Below are 19,539 nucleotides of genomic sequence, written 5' to 3'. Positions count from 1 at the left end.
TATCGCTCACAACTTATGTATAACATATACGGGCTTACATTTATCGCTCGCAGCTTAAATATTTATTATTATTTAAAGTACCTCTATGAAAGATATTAGTGCTAGCGTTTGTTGCAAAAAGCTTGAAAAAATTCTACCACGTGGGCAATAACTGCCGAAAAGACTGATCAAACCATTGCATTAAAAAATAAATTTCTAACATTTCCAATATTATATAAAATATAACAGGATCTTAAAAAACCATGTAAAAATTAATACAAATAATTAACAAAAAAACAATTGAAATATTACATGGATTTAAGATACTAATGACCGAAATTGAGCCTGTCAATGTATAATTAGAATTTTACGTGTCACAATAGTATTCAATGAAAAATACCAATTTTAAAAAATTGGAAATCAGGAGCAATAATTGTCAAAAGGTCAAAAAAACATGGAATCGTCCCATTTAAAGTGAATAGTAAAATTAGCAATTTGAATTTCACACGTTGTAATAAAATTTTATGAAGAAAATAATTTATTTTCTAAAAAACAATAACTGTTGAAAAAACAATAGTACTTATGCGTAGATTTAAGAAGCTATTGAGGCAAACTGAATGTGACAAAAAGTGAAGACTTAAACATTTGATTTGAACTCATGACATGCCATATCAGGACTTAAAAAAAGCTTGCTTTTTTTATTTAAAAAACTACCATTTCAAGAGTGAACTATTTTTTAAACTTTTCTGATTTTAGAATGACTTTGATCAATTTGAAATTCTAGCCGAAGCCAGCCATTACGGAATTTTTATATTCTCAAACTTAACCGAAGAAAATAACTCAAAGAAATTAAAACAAACATTTTTCTTCCCCAAATGAAAAATCTTTCCACAAGACATCTGCAATGTTCTACGAGAATGTCGCCATGATTCTGCCACAAGGAAATTGGCATAATCAGGAATATACTTCTTTTACTTTAAATTTTTATTCTAACAAACACATCAGATCAATTAATGTGTATTCTGATTGTTTTATTAAAAAAAAAAGTAAAAATAGTTAAAAGGAACAATTTCAAGAAAAATTTTAAAGGAAAAAAATATTGATATTTTTTGGAATACTTCGTTAAAGAAAATTATTGTATGAAAAATGTAGAGTAGTTTTGTAGTATTAAAATTGTAGTAGGGTTTTTATTTTATATATATATTATATAATATATATATACACNNNNTTATATATATATATAAATATAAATACTATATATAAATATAAATACTATATATAAATATATTTATATATATATTTATATACAGTATTTTTATTTCAGTTAGTATTTTTATATTTTTATCGAGGACAGGTAAATTCAACTATATTAATTTACTTAGAGATGTACATTTTGCTAAAGGTTAAAAAAATATGAATATTATGTAAATTAATTGAATTTACTTTCACCAGGCTCACCCAAAGTGCTAAATTCTGTCATTAAACAAAAACAATATTTACAATGCTTTGAAATGAAAAGTTCAAGACCATTAAGTAAAATGTCATTAAACAAAGATTCAAATCTATCAATAAAATATCATCAACTTACAAGAAAGCTTCAATTACATTAGGAAAACATGTTTAATAGTAATAAATATAACTACTTTACATTAAATTTACAATTTTAGAAGTTATGTCAGTAACAGCTTGCATAAGTTAGTTTTTAAAGAAATAAGAGAGAAAGAGAATAAAAACAGGTAATGAGACAAAATTTGAATATAAACATTAGCTTAGGACCAACTTTATAGTTAATAATTAAATATAAAGGTATATCTTAAAAGAGAAAAATCGCAAAATATTCAGCTTGATTTTTATTTTATTTATGAAAAAATATGAAAAGAAATGATTAAACAAAATGTTTAAATAAAATGAAAAACATTAAAAGCTTTGTTTTGGGATAATGTATTAAACGTTATAATACAAACTATGAGCATTCGGTTCGAAAATTAAGATAATTCTGAGTAGCACTGGAACATAAAGGAATTAAAAGCAGTCAAAAATTTAAGATGCATTCATTCTTATTTACAAGATACAGTGAACTATATATATATATACAGGAGATATACATAGAAAAAAAAAGGAGAGAACAATAAAATGATTGCTATCTATAGTACTGTTGTTTGCATCGTTTGATGCTAACAACATTGATCGTTTGACGCAAACATTGTTCTGTAAAACATATCAATTAAAATTTCAAAATATAAATATGCTTAATTTTTGAAACCTTCTTTGCTCTTGAGTATATTTTGAAGAAAAAGAAACATTATCTTCTAAAAATCTTAATATAAGTAAAATGTATGTTTAGCAGAGATTACAAACGTTTACAACTTGGGCTGTTTTAATTTTATATAAGTGTATTATAAGATTTTCAATAAATGTGGTTAATTTTTCTGTTATATTATACCTTTTCAAGCAGATTCGCTATGTGGTACGATACACTCGCCATGGTTTATTAAATTATTAAATTTATTATTTATTCAATTTGGTTCCGAGCAGTTGCACAAAATAAAACCTTTTTCTTCATGCGGTGTCTGTAATGATGCCACTACGATTAAATAAAATTGTCAAACTGAAACTAAAACTGATTCGATATTAAATTTCTAAGCACTTAAATTATTCGAATAAAAGTTTCATAAAGCATTGAAAGAGAGTTAATTATTAAATTTTAGATAATTTAAATAGCTAATGATTCTAAAATTGAAATTGGATGAAGACTTGTATAGGGATTTTTTTTCCGATGTGACAGGCATATCTCAATTTTCCCTAACGTCAAATGGTACTGCGTGATTGGTGAAATGCGTGCATATGTTTCTTACGTATTAGTTGCATGTTATGAAAAATGTATCCTCCTCTTCATTAAACTTCGAAACTAAAGAAACTTAATTATAAACAAGCAAAATGAGTGATGGTAATTATTGAAAGTTTATCTGTTTCTATAATTAATTTTATTCTTTCGTGATGTGTGGATATTTTTTTAATTAATTTTCGCTACACCTTTTATATATATTTAAAAATCCATACCGATACACTGATATTTACTTATAGATTGACAAAAAGTTATAGTATTTTAGAGGTCAATTTAAACGTATATTGTTGACTCGAATGACTAAAATCCTTAACTTTCTAATCTTTGCATAATTATAGTATAAAGACAGTTATTTTAAATCCGTAATGAATTCTTTCATTATAATTAGTAATATAAATTTACAATTGCTTGGAGCTATTTACCTAGTTATTTGTCTTGCGAATTGTTTTATGAGCTAAAATTATTTGATAATCATAATAAAATTATTTGTTAAACATAATAATTGCATGTCCAATTAGAGGTGTCAGCTTTATATAATTTATTCATCAATTTTTTTTCCTCTCTCTCTCTTAAGATGTGTCATTTACTCATGCTAGTAATAGCAGATTATTTGCGTGTTCATTTTCAGTGTAGTAAGTTTCTGCCTTAGTGTATAGGTGGAAAATCTATGCATCGATAAAGAATACAAATTAATAAACTTGATGATTGTTAATACTGCTTTCCGTCTATCACTATTCATTCTATGCTTAAAAAAGCAAAATAGAAATTGTTTCTTTCATATTCGATAAATAATTTTTTGTATACAAATGTATAATAAATCAATTTGTTCTTGGTCAAGCTGCTGAAAGTATCTGAAAATAGATAAAATATTTCTTTCATACGTTAAAATTATTAGCTTTCAAAAAATTTGCTTATAAGATTGTATTTCTTTATTTAATTAAATTTTTATTTATACGAAATTCAATTTATTGCTACCTTTGAAAGCTGAATGATTTTTCTTGTCAACCTCCTCTAAAAATCAGTGGCGGGTAAGTTTTGGCAATTGATGGTTTTATCATTTTTTAACAGTCATGTCAAAAGACCCATTTTGACAATTGTCAAAAATCCAAAATTTTGAGAAAATACAATAATAATTATCTTATAAGAAAAGACACTTAAGAATCATCTTATTCTTCACAATTTTCATTTACTCCTATTTTGCCTCCTTCTTTCTCCAAAGTATGTGATTACAAAGATGATTTTTAAGTCCTCTATACTCTAAGTACATTTTTCAGTTTTGTATGAATGAGACCAAAATTCGAAACTATTCTTTTGATTGATGCTGAGGATATTGAAATAAAAATATTGATTTTTATCTTGTTACTTATAATTTGGAATCAATAGATGCCCAATTTTAATAGCGATGGAAAAATCCACATCTCGTTTTTCATTTTATTTTTGAAATTGAAAATTTTTATATACTAGAAAATCCAATTCATTCTTTTCTCTCTCTCTTATAAGTTATTGTAAAAGCCTGAAGCAGGCCTGCCAACTACTACCGTTTTTGCAAATATTTTATAGAATAGTAGACGTTTAAAATTCAAAGTTTTTGGTAATTTTGCCAACATTTTAAAAGCCTCACCACAAAAAAGCTGGAACAAAGTGGCATTGCATATGAACTTTTAAATTTATGTATAGTGGTGTGAATAAAAATAATACATTAAAACATAAACTTAGCTATCACTAGTATAAATTTTTGCAAAAAGCATAGAAAGTTGGCAGCCCTGTTGAAGTATGGTAAATCTAAGGTTTTACCAGTATACCTAAGATATACCAAAATGGTTTGATAAAAGTCCTTAGTCAGCTTTGACATGATTCCATTTCGGACTTTTACCGAGCCTTTGTGGTTAAATCTAGAAGCTACCAGTGCCTTCTGGTAAAAGCCCAAAATGAGGGATTTATTTTTTAACTATTGCCAAAATTAATTTTGGAAATCATTGATATCTTTTCAGTAGCTCATTGACAGAATTGTGCATGATATCAGCTTTATCACATATTATTTGTGAAATGGCATAAATATTGCTTTTTTTTTTTTTTTTTATAAATTTTGTTTTCTATTAAAATGTGTGTTAGCCTTTTTGGGGCACATTATATTGGCGATCAAAATGGGCTGCAGGTGGCGTAGAGCAGAACTCTTTTCCTATGGCAACACTTCACATGCTTTCCCCATTAGCGTGTGGAAAGTCATAGAGGAAGGAAGCACGTTAGTTTCTCTCTCTATTTTCATATAGATTAAAATCTTTTAACTTGAAAAACTATATGGAACTGAAAACTACATTAAACATAGTTCTAAAGAAAAGTATCGTGGAAATTTAAAAAAATATTTTTATTAAATAAAAAGGAAAAATATTAAGAAGAGGGAAAATATCGTAGTACATTCCCATACAACTCAAAAGAGGAGGAAAGGGAAGGGAGAAGGGCTAAAGGCATGAAACCGGTCGCTCCCCAGATGGCGTATTCGAGTGTTGCGATCGCGAATGGTACTCTTCCATCCTATTTGTTTTTGGAAATGAAGTGGGTTAGTTCTCATCAATTTGCAATCGATGACATCATAACTAAACACACGAGAGAGTGTAGACCTTTGTTGACGAAGTAAGTGGTCCTTTCCAGATAATGGTGAAATTCTTTTGTGAGCATTCTATTTGGTTATGATTTTATCATGTTGTTGATTCTAATTGTATTAGAGTTCTAGTTGTAAAAATTGGTGCTAAAAAAAGCCTCTAACTTAGCTGAAAGCTTCAGGAAACTAAACAGAAAATTTTATTTGATGCTACTAATGAGATTTTAAGAAATGAAGATGTTTAAATCAATTATTGTAATGCAAAGTACAGAATGCCTGCTAGTACTACTTTGACAGTGGTTCAGAATTGAGAAAAAATTAAAATAAATTGTGCAATCAATCCGTTAGAGTTTTTGAAAGAAAACATATGAGAACTGTTGAAAATGAAGAAATTAAAATTGTTTTATTACAACGCAGGGTTGGGTTTTTGCCGTTAAAAACTGGGTTTTGACAGGACAGAGGTAAAAACCGTCAAAAACCTACTGTTTTCTTTAATTTATAGCATATAGCGGACAATATAATATTTTCACATAATTGCCTTTATAAATGAATGTTGTAAATGATTGCTAATTGATTTTGCAACTATATACATGTATTCTTATTGAAAGATATACATTCATACAGAAAATTCATCGAATTTCGGTCCGGCTTTTTGGTTTTCTGATTTCCGGATAACGGGTTCTGTACTGTACTTACTTTTATCATTATAGCTTGATTTGCAAAGGATTCAAAATTTTGCACTTCTTAATTGTTAGAAATAAACAAGCAAACAAAAAAGTTTGGAACAATTAATAAATTCAAGAACTAAAAAGAAGAATTTAAAATTTGGCATTTCTTAAATATTAGAAATAAGCTAAACAAAACTTGTAACTACTAACAAACTCTATGTCAAGAATTACTGCTATTTTGTCAAGTTAAAAGCTTTTATTCAGTTGAAAAAGCACATTAAACAAAACTTAATTACAAACAAAATTATATGTTCAGTAGTCGGGGTCACTGTGCCGAAGCATACGATAGCAAGTGACTAATTTTGCACATTTTTCATTGCCCAGTCGATTTCTGAGTTTAGTATGAATGAGTCTGAAATTCAAGAATAATGAGGATTCGAGATCATTGAGGATAATGATAACAAAAGGTTAGTGCAATGTTGCAAGGAAACTCTAAAAGGATTTCCCAGGCTTTTTCATGTCTCATTTCTGTGTAAAATATTGAAAACAAAAATGATAAGAAAAGTTTTTTTTTGATGAGGCTTTCTTTTTATGTGTACATGTGTTTCTCACAGCAAGATTTTATGAATGAAAGTAATCAATCTTGACATTCTTCAGTAATGTAATATTCCAAACAAAATGCTTGGAAATGTTGAAAACTTTGTTTAGTATCCTAATATTTTACTTCAAATAGTATGTTTTGATATAATCATGTTGGGAAAATGCAAGAATCTCTTCTTAGATATCTTTTAACAACTTTTTTTTTTAATTTTATTGCTCAAAAATGAATTAATTTTAAATTGTAAGCAGTTAAACTCAAATAAAAATACAGTTTTACCAAAACTATGGGTTTTTGACATGACTGTAAAAACCATGGTAATAACCGGTAAAAACCGTCATGTGTCAAAAACTTGCCAACCCTGTACAACGGTTTGTTAATTGTTTTATTCAGAGAAGCTACGATCCAGAACATAGTTTAGAAATGTATGAAATCCTATTGCTCCCACTGTTATTTAAAAAAAAAATCAGCTATGGTATTTTCTCAGTTTACTTTTATTTCTAATTCTCTTTGAATATCATGTCAATTCCTTGATGTACGATGTTTGTGCTATTTTTTTATTTACCGCTCAATGGTTCAGTGATTTAGAAGTGCAATAGAGATATCTGTTGTACGTTTAAAATAAATGCATATATATGAATAGATTTGTAAGTTTTTTTTTCCCTTTGTTTCCACCTTACTTTTGAGGGTTTTTTTTATTATTATCCTTGATTTTTGTTATCTGTGATGCCCTTGCCGCCCAATTCTACGGAAAATTGGCTGGCACTTCTTTTGTATACTAGTAATTAAAATACTGGTCACTTTTGATTAAAGAAAATTTTTAAAATCAAATCAAACTAAAATGCATCTGACGTGATTAAATACTTATTCACAAGTAAAAATCAGGCCTTAGAAGCAAACTTTTGAAAAATGATTAATCACCATAATTTAAATTTTCTTTTTCAGAGAAATCCAAGTTAGAACGACATTTAACTTTACTCCGTGAAGAATATGTTAAACTTCAAGCTAGACTAGCTGAGTCAGAAAAAAAGTTTAGTATTGCATCTGCTCAAATTGGAAATGTTACTGGAGACTCCTTTATTGTTAGACTTCTTAAAACTGTTGCAGAACTGTTTGATAAAGAGCTATACAGGTATGTTGCTAAGGTCCCTCTTTCTCATTTGTTGGTTTAAACTGCCTTGCATTTGCCACACAATCTTAAATAATTGCCCTTGCCCTTAGTCTTCCAATGTTCTAATATCCTAGCAAACCTGTTAAATCACTCAGGGAGGTTATTAATGCAGTCAAAATGGCATGCTAAAAGGCATGTGAGCCTCAAATCAGTTCAAAAGTATCATTTCAGATATCCATTTCACCATTTTTATATCCAGAGTTTTCCATAGAAATAAAATAAAAAGTCAAGAGGCTTCCTCAGAGAAAAGGGTATTTTAAGTTTTCAAAGATCGCTCACTTACCTTTAAAATTTATCAAAATATGTAATATTATGTAAAATTTGATCTTCAACGATTTTCAAATTACACTCTTATACTATTTTGTGTGTATATTTCAAACAGCAGTACTTTATTCATTGTTGATATTATTCACTCATAATAACAGAATAATGTGAAGCTTTCAAAAAATAATTAAAGGCATTCTAAAATCTCTGTGTATAAAGTTTCTTCATAAAAAAAATTAACTAAAAAAATGATTAAATGATAAACTACTTGAAAGTTTTATATTTTTAATTTGAAACTGAAAATTATGAAAAAATGATCATTTACAGGTGCGTTTAAATGCTCATAGAAAGAATTTATTTAAAAAAATAATTGTTAAATTTAAGATCACTAAAAAGTTTGTCGATATACCCCCCAAAGAAAATCAAATGAAAATTTAACCAGTTGAGAATAATCCTAAATAAATAAATATTTGTAATAGTAAAAAGAATTAAATATATTATCACAGATAACTGAATGAATTATAACAGACAATGAATTTTTAAAAAAATTTAAAATGGAATTTGTAAACTAAATAACAATAAAAGTACACACAATTTATCTAGATGTAAGAATATATATTTATATTTAGTAAACTAAGCCTCAATCCATTTAAAAATAAATCATTATAATAGGTTAGATTTTAATATTTTGCATAAAAGTGAAATAAGATAAGTTATTTATTTATTTATTTTTTAAAGTAGATACGAAGAGGAACTTTTTTGTACTATTTTAAATTTAAGCTTTTATTTATTGCTAAGGTCCTTCTTAGATTTTAGTTCTTTTCAGTGTCTTGAAAAAAATATTTTTTTTCTGAAGGACTCCCAACCCTTGTTAACAATCTGGTTCAATAGTATAATGTCTTCAAAAAATTTAACCCAAATTTTTGAAAGTAAAAAAATAATTTAATATCCTTAGAGTTTCATAACCTGTGTCTCTGGTGCCAAATATTGATGTGAATTTTAACTAGATAACATAAGAAAAATCTTACGAAAATGAGGGAAAGAAATTTATAAATCAGATAAATAAATAAATCAGATGTTACCACAACCCCTTCAAAAATCTATTAAAGCTGTGCTGCTTTATGCAAATTTAAATTAATTTGTACTATAAAATATAGATCTAATTTAATTTGCTTACTTGAATTTTAATGGGAAAATAATCAGTTTCACTTAAAGGTAATCTTGAATCATGCAGATGGGAGTCTATCTGATTGGATGAAGTCAGTTAATTTATATTTAATATTCGGCCATTTTTGCTAAATTAAATATCACATAACTAACACACTTTTTTCAAAACATGAAGAAAAAAATGAAATTTTTAAAAGTTCTATTGATTTTTATTAAAAAAAATGAAAAACTATTTCACTTTGGCTAAATCAAATCTATTTCCTTAGCTGTTAGTAAACTTGGTTTTACTATAGATTAAGACTTATAAAAATATACTTGTTTGTTAATATTATATTGGACATATCATACTTATTTCTTACTTGTCAACTCTTCCACTTTTTTTTAGAAATTTCTTATTGCGGGAGTGAAACAAAAAAAATGTTGACAATATCACATTCACAAATGTAAGCAAAAATGTCTTAAATTTCATTAGTACTTAAAACTACCTCAATGATTATCTGATAATTTATAAGTGTTTAAATTAATTAGGCATAATGATAATCCTCAAACTATAAATCAAATTTATTAAAAAAAAAATCAAAGCTCTTAATACCATTTTCTATATAAAATCTACTAAAGTAGGAAAAGTTGACAATAATATAATTTATATACCTTTAGAATTATTTCTAATACTTCGTTATTATATGTAAGGTTAATAGCAGGCACTTATTTAGATTTTGGTCAAATTAGGAATTTCATTCAGAATTTCCCTTCTCTCAAAAATTTAAGTTCATATGATATTGATAAAACAGAATACATTGAGTAAATAAATGATGCCAGACTTAAACCAATATAGTTTAGTTATAAATGAGTTATGTCCATTTTTATATTAGAAATAATACAATATGTTAATATAATATTTTTAATTGTTATTTCTGTAATATATCAATGGCTCCACACCAAAACAGGAATTTGTCAGAGTAGCATTTTTATATTTTTTTGTGTGACACTGACAATATGCATTTTATATATAATATTTTTGTGCATATGAAATTTGTAGGGGGCTTATTTAAAGTATTTTGTAGTTCAGGGCATGAAATTTCCGTTCTAAAGATACTAGCTGGACTAAAAAAAAATTTCATAACAATTTTACATTCATGAAAATATGAATAATTTTTTAAATGTTAACAGATGTATAAGGAACTTTTTAGTGACCAAAACTATAAAAAAAAAATTAAGAACTTAAAACTTGTTTATTGCATTAATAATAATAAATTAAAATAAAATTGTTTTAAGGTTTCAAAAACAATGGTTTCATGAGTGAAAAGTGGGTAACTTAACATTTTTAGCTCTAAATGGAAGAAAAATGCCGTCACTTGATATAAAAACACTTCCAGATGCCGCTGGATTGAGGCATGCGTGTAACTGTGTTAAATAAGGGTTTATTGAAATCTCAACAATTTTGAAGATGAAACTTAAATATTTGCTAACCAATGGCGAGCTGCCCAGTAGAAACCCTGACGTACCTTCATATTTAGAAAATTTATCATGCAAACTGATCAGTTGTGTTAAGAACTTTTTCAAAAGATTAAATGGTTTCTTTTGACAATTTTCAGTGACTTGACTGTGGAACTGAATGGTCGCAGCATTAGAGCTCACAAATTTGTCTTATCTGCGAGAAGCAATAACTGGGGTGTTCCAAATCTTGCAGATGTTGACTCTATTGATTTGAAAGGTTTTATAATGTTTGCCTTTTTTGCTTTCAAAAGGTTTAATAATTTTTAAATGAAAGTATAATTAAATGAATTTTTTGATATTCTTTAGATATTCCGCAGGATATTGGTCTCACTTTGTTGAAATGGGTATATACTGATGAATTGGATTTGAACAAGCCTGATAATTTTTTTCTTGATCTTATGAGATTTGCTAAACGCTTTGAACTACGAAGTTTAGTTGACAGGTAATAAAGTTTTTTGTTGTTGTTGTATCTTATCCTCTAATCTTTGTTGATTCTTTACCTCTGTTGATTCTTATCTGTTGATTCTTATCCTCTAATCTCTTTCTAATCCTCTATCCTCTAACCTACTGGATCTTGTCTGACTTCGTCAGACAAGATCCAGTAGGTTGTTGACCCTCAAAAAGTCTATTACAAGAAGTGGAGAAGCATATAAGTCCTCCTTGGAAAGGCCCAAGCAGTCGAGGATATGTTTGGCTGAGGCCTGCTGGGCTTCACATTTGGAGCAGACTGCATAAGTCTTTCTTCCTTCAAAGTACGAGAGACTATTCGTGTGTCCACTTTCCAATCTGGAAATAGCTGTTTAAGATGCTCTATCACCTATATGAGCAAGTGAAGAGCCCAGTTCCTTGGCCGCATACCAATGATATGAGGGGAAAGTTTTTTGTAAATGCCTTATGTATTTTTTCATTGCTAAGAGTTTTTATTTATTTATTTGCAAGAGCATTTCTTTCTGCAACATTAGCCTTCGTGCATCACAAACACATGAAATTGAAGCTGTGAAAATCTTTTTACAAAAAGATTAAGCTGTCATAAATTTTATAACAGTAACAAAAAATATGTCAAAACAAAAGAAAATCAATCTCTGGACATTAACTGCATCACACCAGTATTTCTTCTTTTAAAAAAGGACATTTTACTAAATGGTTTTTGTCCATTTCCTAACTATGTTAACATAAAATGCACACAAAACTAATATAAATGTTAGAGTGTTTGGCGAGATGAAATGCTGTAACTGCAAGGGATCCATCTGAGATATCCCCACTCCTTGTCTCTAAAGTTAATAAAGCATCATAGTTTTTCCTTATAGTAGGACAGTCTAGATTTGATTTCCATGCTGGAGGGATTGTAGTTTAATTATCTCCTGTACTTTGCAATAGATGCAATTTTACTTTATTATCAATTTGAACAAAGCATTGCTTTTTGTGACAACAAAAAGCTTTTTAAATTTTAATATCTGTTTTTTTTTAAGAGTCAAATATTTTTTGTGATTTTTATTTTGTTGTTTTCCAGCGTGTAGGTTATTGTGATGCCATTATAAGCTTTACATATTTCCTTAGCTTTTAAATTTCCTCTATTTCAGAAATTTAATCTTTCCTAACACCTTCTTAAATAAATAATTAACTTAATTTATTTTTATTCAATTTCATGAAGAGCGAATGCAAATATTTTTACTCTCAATAAATGTAACGTATATAACTTTTTATTTTAATGCAAGTGTATAACTAATTATTTGCTCAATATGTCGCAACAAGTGAGTATCAAAATCTATTTTTAACCATTACTTCTTCAACCTTCTTAGATATTAGAATATTTGTTATTAAGTTTGCTTTTATTTCCAACAAACTTTTTGGTCTTAAATATTCAGCCAGATTATTTGAAATTTAATGTTAATAACGTGGGGCCGGCTTTATAGTTAGCCTTATTATTTTTCGATTGCCAATTTTTGGATCTCTTACCGTTGCTCGGTTAGCAAGTACTCAGTCACTTGTAATTTAATTTTGTTCATGTTAGGACTGAGGGATGCCTATGACCCCTCAGTCCAACCATTGAAAGTGTTACAAAAATTATATAGAAATGAATGCTTAAAAAAATGTCCTCATCTCTGTAAAATGGATCGTCTGATATATTAACATATTATTTTTGAATGTGACCATGTTTGTTAATTTTACAAATGCTACTTAAGAAAAAAGAATGATTTTCTTTGTTAGATGAGCAATTTCCCTAATTTAATACAAAAACAGAATTGCACTATGATCATCTGGCATTATATTATTTTTTCTTTCCATAACGCACTAAAGTAGTCCAATATTTTTTTTCTTGATTAAAAAGCTGATAGCAGAGTATAAGTTCATCTCATACTCTGCTATTACGTAGGAGAGAGATGGCCTCTTTTTATTAATGCACATAGACAAATCAGAGATTGTGGGGTCTTGAACGAATTTAAAAGGAAGTAAGAAAATAAAATGTATTTTAAATCATTACGCTTAATACTTTCGCATAAATGAATCTAGTCCCAAAGTCTTTTATTTCTTTTATTGGTTTTGTGTTCATTTTTTAAATTTATGTTCAACACAATGTGTTTAATAATTTCAAATAAATAGTTCTGAAATTTTTGGTTCCTTAAATGGTTTTGGTTTTGCTCCTAAATTTTATGATGAAAGCTAATATAAATAAATATTTAACTTTTATATTACACTATTGAAACTTCTTTTTTAAATTTTTTTGGGGACTCTACATAACACATTTTAATCCTACAGACCTAACATAAAAGACCCTATAATCTACCTACCTGATTCTACAGAACCAGTGTATTATCTGAGGAAAATAATTCGCAACTAAAACTAGAGAAGATGAGCAAGGTGCATGCAGTCACTCCGTGAAACATGCACAAACTTTGAAAAATGTCAGCAAGTTTTTTCGAAAGTGATGAATTAAATCTATTATTTTTTTTATTCGATTCTTTTTTCTTATTTTCCGTGATAAAATTCATTCTTTACAACTTATTAGTTTTTCATGGTTGACTGTATGAAATGTGTTATTTTCCATATTTTAACTTTACTTTTCCTTTACTGTATTGATGGCCAACTCACCCCGGCATTAAGAAGAGATGGTCAGTTGTAAGTTTGTTTGTTTTTCAAACATATTTTTTTCGTATTTGGTTCTCAATATTTCGCTATTTTTTGCTCAAAATACGTTGATTGCTTGCATTAGAATTTAAAATATGCATAATCATTTCTTGTATCCCTATTCTCAGTATTTTTTTCCAATTTGGAAAACTGTGGCCATCTATCCTAAACTTATTCTATTTTTATATTATTATTGATGTAAATGGTTTGTCACTATTATTTAGCTTCAATATATCTGTTCCCTTCTTAGCTATTTTATCAACCTATTTGTTCCCAGTCACTCCAACATGTACTAGTATCAATTGACATTCATCCACCTTATGGCTAAGAAACTGAGAGTTTTTTTTTTTTTTTTTTTTAGATTCAATTGTTTTCTGTTATGTGGCATTGTGTGTGGAAATAGCTTGAATAGCTTTAATAGAATCTGAAAAAAATGACAATGTTTTTGAGTTAAATTGTTCTAACAGTAATCTTTTTAGTTGCAATTCTAATTGCCTCCAGCTCTCCATCATTGTCTAGAATGCAAAAAGCTTCTGAATTCACACCAGCTCCTACTTTGTCGAGCATTTTCAATCTATCAATATGTATATGAAGCCAGTTATTTTTTGGTAAAATGTCGGCATAGCAGCTGCATATAGTTCAGTTTATGACTTTGTTATAGCGTTAATCAACTAAAATTTGTTTCTTGTAGATGCTAGAAAAAAAGGATTTGTTGGTTTCATAAAGTTTTTCTGTGGGATAATCAGATTTCAGTTTTTAAACTTTCTTTCTGAATCTGTTTTGGGTATTCATTGCTAAAAGTTGCCTACTTTAACCTTTGGGAAGATGGAAATTTTTTAAGCATTTTCATTAGAAAATAATTTTTTATTGTTATTTTTAAATCTTCATTTTTGATTGCCACCACCATTGGTGGCATTCTGTTGCTAGTACTTCTGGTAATTTCAAAAAAAAATTGTCACTGTTTAATGTATAAAACTCAAAATGAAATAGCAAAACTTGTTTCTCATCATGAAGCTTAAATGACAAACTATTTTACAAATCAAGGATTTAAGTTTGTCGTAATATTATTCTGATACAAGTTTCTGAAGATTTCTCCAGATAACGATATGATAGAGGTAAACATCTTATCAGATACATGGAAATTGTGGTGATTTTCTACTACTCTCTTGATCAGGCCACAATTTCCTTTTTTAAAAGTCAGTAGCAATGTTTGTTAATGCGGAAAATTACTATTAGCAAAACCAGGGTTCATACTAGTAATTTTAAAGCAAAATTTCTTTTCATTTAGCGATCCCAAAAATGCAACAAAATCATTACTGTGAAGCAAATTGCATTAAAAAAATTTTAATGCTAAATATTTATACTTATATAAAGTTCAAATAATGCTGTTTCATAGTGGTTTCCTGCTACAAGATATCTTGTGTTTCCAATATTGTAAAAGTGTGCACTAAGGTTTGTCCATTTGGAAAAATATAAGATTTTTAAACTTTTGTTTCAGGAATCATGTTGAAATGGCAGAAAAACCATGTGAATTTGAATGGAAATTGGCGCAAAGAGACCATTAAGTTTCTGGACGCCATAATAGATTACTAGCAATTTTAGCTACTTATTTTTCCGTAACTGGCATTTGATTTTATTTAACTAGCAATTTGATACTTTTAGGAAACAAAATCATGCTCTGATCAATTTTAAAATGTGACTTTTTGCCCCAAGCTTTTCAAATAAGGACATTTGTTTAGTGAATATTCTTTTAAAATAATTGTTGATTTTATTCTGAAAGTTTTTTTAATTTTTAAAGCGTAAAATATTATTTAAATTTAATAATACAACAAAATTTATGCTATCACAAATATAAAAAAACTAGTTTTCAAGAAACCACACTGCTGACTAAAATTAACCTCTATAGTAGTTAATTTGAAGCTAAGAGTGTTGTGGCCTTTGGAGAAAAGATGGGAAATTTTTATGGTTTTTAACTCCTTATAACGGGGAGAGGTTGCTTTGAATACTATTCTTTTTAATTGGATTCAAAAATACAAAAACGCTGAAGCACATGTGAACTATGTTGAATAAACTTTAGAATTATGCATTAAACAAAATGCTAAAACTAATTGTATTTTTAGAAGAAACAATGATGAATGTGAAGCATTCATAGATGCTGATTAGTCGATTGGACAGGGGCAGATCTCTCTAGTTTAAAACATGCTTTTTAATTAAGAAAGTGTTATCTAGTGTGTACATTTAAAAATCGAAAATATAAAATAATTGATGCAATTTTTTGCTTATAATCATGAAGCAATTTTTTTTTTACTGAATGTAATGATATATTTTGTAAATTTGTAAAGTAACTGAACTTATATAAATAATAAGAGAAGTAATATATTATATACATGATCTTGAATGTAAGACACTTATAATATTGTAATTTTTTACATGAGTTTCATCGCTTGAAAGTTAAAATATGAAAAACTGAAATTAATTTCTATCCTTTACCTTCTGGGATCAATATGCTTGAGATTTTGATTATTTCGTATTCGAGGCAATTTTCCAATTTATGACCTGATAATGCTACTTCAATATAAAAAATTTGATACTTTATTTCCTTTTTAGCTTTATACTTTATAGTCTTTTTCAGTTTCCATTGATATCTATACAATTATATAAACATTTTGTGTTAATGTGAGTATTAAATAATTTAATATTTTGCTGTTGAGTTTTATCAATGCTGAAATTTAAAATTTTTTCTAATACCCTATGTTCATTTTTAATTAAAGTTATTACCTTATTTTAATTTTTTAGATGTGAAAATGCTTTATTATCTTCTGTTAATGTCCATAACTGTGTCAAATTTTACCAAGCAGCTGATGAAATTGATGCAGCCACATTGAAAAGTCATTGCTCACAGTTAATATCAAATCATTGGGTAAGTATTCTGTTTATGTTAGAATGTTACTCTTTTAAAATTATTTAATAAAAGATTATAAGTAGTTTTACTAAAGAAATCTCAACATTATGTTGCCATTTTTTAATAAAGCCATTTTTATAGTTTAGTATTAAGTGTATGAGATTGAAATTATCCATTATGTCCAAGACCTTAAAATGTTGGTGCAAATTTGTGAAATTATTTCAAAAATATTGCATGACAGTAAATTTTTTTGACAAAATTTCTTTCTTAAAAACTATGCATTTCATTATTATATTTAAAAATGTTACAGGTGAAATGCAATGTTACAGTGTATACTACTCGTTAAAAACTGTATTTTGTAGATAATAGCTATGTCTTAGAACTAAAAGTTTCACAGTGCAAATTTGTAAAATCAATATTTTAAATGTATTATTTCCCTCTATAAATATCTGCATTCTATTATGATTTTTGAAAAAAGTTAGAGTTTATGTTACAGCTTATAATAAAATAAATACCACTATTTTTACATCAGATCATTATTTAAAAAAATATATCCAGACCCTAAATGCATAGATTTTGCAGGAAAAATTTGTAAAATTAATTTTTGAAGTGACCGTTTTAAAATTAGAAATATTTCCCTCTATAATACTTAATATTCACTACCTCAACTATCATTTTGAAAAGAAATTATAGCTCAAATAGAAAGTTTAAAACATCATTTTATAGATCAAAGTCCATTTATAATTTTTGTTTTCCTTAAAACATTGGTCTCGTGGTGCAATTTATTTTAAAAGCGTCCATTGTTTGTAACTTCAATTTTTAGCCTCAACTCCCTCTGTTAATATAGACATTCTACTACAATTTTTTTTAAAATTTTACAAATTAAGTGCAAAGCTTATACTGGTATTATAAATATTGATTTTCTTGAAAAATATCTAAGTTTTAAAAATATAGGTTTTCACTTTGCTAATTTGTAAAAGTAATTTCTAAATTGTGCTTTGCAATGTTGAAATGTAGTCACTTTCCCTTTATTAAATTGGACTTTCAACACCCATCTTTAAAAAAAGTAACAGCTCAAAAGTAAGTTAGTGACTTTTTTTTTTAAATTACAATTTCAGGTATGTATTCAAATATTCATTAATAATGTCCAGAAAATAACTGAAGGCTTTTGTAAAAATATAGGTTTTGTAGTGCAAATTTGAAATATTAGTTTTTAAAATATCCCTTGTAACATTAAAAATGAATCCCTTTTTTCTCTCTATCAGCTGTCATTTTATTTTAAACAATCCCATTTCGAATAAATTGTATGACTCTATTACAAAGACTGAAAATATTCAATAAAAGAATACAAATTTCACATTCAAATTTGGCTAAATTAATATCTAGACTGCCCCTTGTAACTTTAATAATTAATGTCATTTCTCTTTACAAAACTTTGCATTTTACTGCTATTTTTTGAAACATAAAGAGCCACCCTTTTAAAAATTGACACAAAAAGTGATTTTTTTATTTTTATTTATTCTTATTATCTCTCATAATACATTTTTTTTTACAAAAGAAAAAGTTTACATATTTTTATTTAAGAATATATAGATATTAGTTACATTACTTTCAAACCTAAAAACAGTGTCATGATATTTATATATATATATATATATTTATATTTCAGAATGATTTTACAAGTGAAGATTTTGCTCATATGAGTGATTCCTTATTGTATAAAATGTTTAAAGCTAAAACAGAATTCATACTACACACAGCAATCAAGATCCAGAGAGAAGATGTTGTCTTCCTCTTCTTATTGGAATATGATTCTCAGGTAAAAATATTGTTTGCTTACAATAGCTGTAACACCATATATAATTGCCTACCAGATGTTATAACTTCCAGTCGTTATATAGTGAGTGTACAAAATTCCCTAAATATTTACTCTTTTTACTAAAAAATAGGAGACTCATGCTAACAAGACTTTTTTTAAGAGTTTGACAACTAACGAAATAGTTGAAAAAGCACACAGCTAGTTTATGTTAATAAATACGCCTTAAAGAATAATACACTTGTTCGAGGCAGTCATTTTCGGTCAGAATCACTGCAAAGACCAAATGTTTTAATTCTAAAATAAACAACTTCTATTACAATTTTTTTTTTATATAATTTTAAAACAAGAGAAATATGATTGTTACATTTAATGTGCCCTTTCAATTGAAATTTACGCAGATTGCAAATGCATCTTTTTAAATGAATGTGGGAATGATTTTTACATGTCAGTGAAATATATAATTTTGATTATCAACAATGTGTAGTAAATCAATAACTTTTTGATCATAGGTCTTAAATAAGAAGCTATGGGGGGGGGGACTGTGTCATTCTTCTTTCATTAAAAAAAAATTTGTGATAACATCAAAGGAAATAGCAGTTTAAATAATTTCTTTGAATTTTTTTTTTAAATTAACAAAATTTCTGTCACTATCAAAATAACATTGTCTCTGTGAAATAGCAGACAGGACTTTATATATTGCTGATTATAGAAAAAAGATCGTTATAAAAGGAAGTCATTAGATTGCAAAATTTCAAAGTAAAGAAATTATTTACATGTTTCAAATTTATCATATTATTAATTTAATAGTTCTATTGAGTCTCTCCTCAAATGTATGGCTATCTAACTAATAGTTTTAGTCTAATGAAGGGTCATTGAAAAATTATACTGGAATTACAAAATTTTA

General features: G+C 27.3%; 2 protein-coding genes across 5 annotated transcripts in view; one reads left to right on the top strand and one right to left on the bottom strand.

Moving 5' to 3' along the window:
• LOC107454557 (Cullin-associated and neddylation-dissociated 1) overlaps positions 1 to 2,737 on the bottom strand; it is a 100,211-nt gene extending 97,474 nt beyond the window's left edge. Inside the window, exon 1 of one of the 3 annotated variants that reach the window (XM_016071789.3) lies at positions 2,423 to 2,737. In XM_016071789.3, the coding sequence (XP_015927275.1) occupies positions 2,423 to 2,464 (42 nt within the window). In that variant the 5' untranslated portion in view covers positions 2,465 to 2,737. Of the gene's footprint in view, positions 1 to 2,242 lie in introns of all 3 variants that reach the window. The other 2 variants (XM_071177053.1, XM_071177052.1) reach the window with 2 other exon arrangements.
• A 52-nt stretch (positions 2,738 to 2,789) lies between these two features.
• LOC107454558 (rabankyrin-5) overlaps positions 2,790 to 19,539 on the top strand; it is a 52,276-nt gene continuing 35,526 nt past the window's right edge. Inside the window, exons 1-6 of one of the 2 annotated variants that reach the window (XM_016071790.3) lie at positions 2,790 to 2,926; positions 7,635 to 7,821; positions 10,887 to 11,005; positions 11,095 to 11,230; positions 16,711 to 16,834; positions 18,486 to 18,635. In XM_016071790.3, coding sequence (XP_015927276.2) covers positions 2,917 to 2,926; positions 7,635 to 7,821; positions 10,887 to 11,005; positions 11,095 to 11,230; positions 16,711 to 16,834; positions 18,486 to 18,635 — 726 coding nt within the window. In that variant the 5' untranslated portion in view covers positions 2,790 to 2,916. The remainder of the gene's footprint in view (positions 2,927 to 7,634; positions 7,822 to 10,886; positions 11,006 to 11,094; positions 11,231 to 16,710; positions 16,835 to 18,485; positions 18,636 to 19,539) is intronic. The other variant, XM_043047053.2, reaches the window with a different exon arrangement.

Source organism: Parasteatoda tepidariorum, chromosome 2 (genome assembly GCF_043381705.1).
Source record: "Parasteatoda tepidariorum isolate YZ-2023 chromosome 2, CAS_Ptep_4.0, whole genome shotgun sequence".
In the NCBI taxonomy this organism is placed as follows: domain Eukaryota; kingdom Metazoa; phylum Arthropoda; class Arachnida; order Araneae; family Theridiidae; genus Parasteatoda; species Parasteatoda tepidariorum.
The sequence above is the reverse complement of the archived record's forward strand: the minus strand, read 5'-3'. Positions and strand labels throughout refer to the sequence as shown.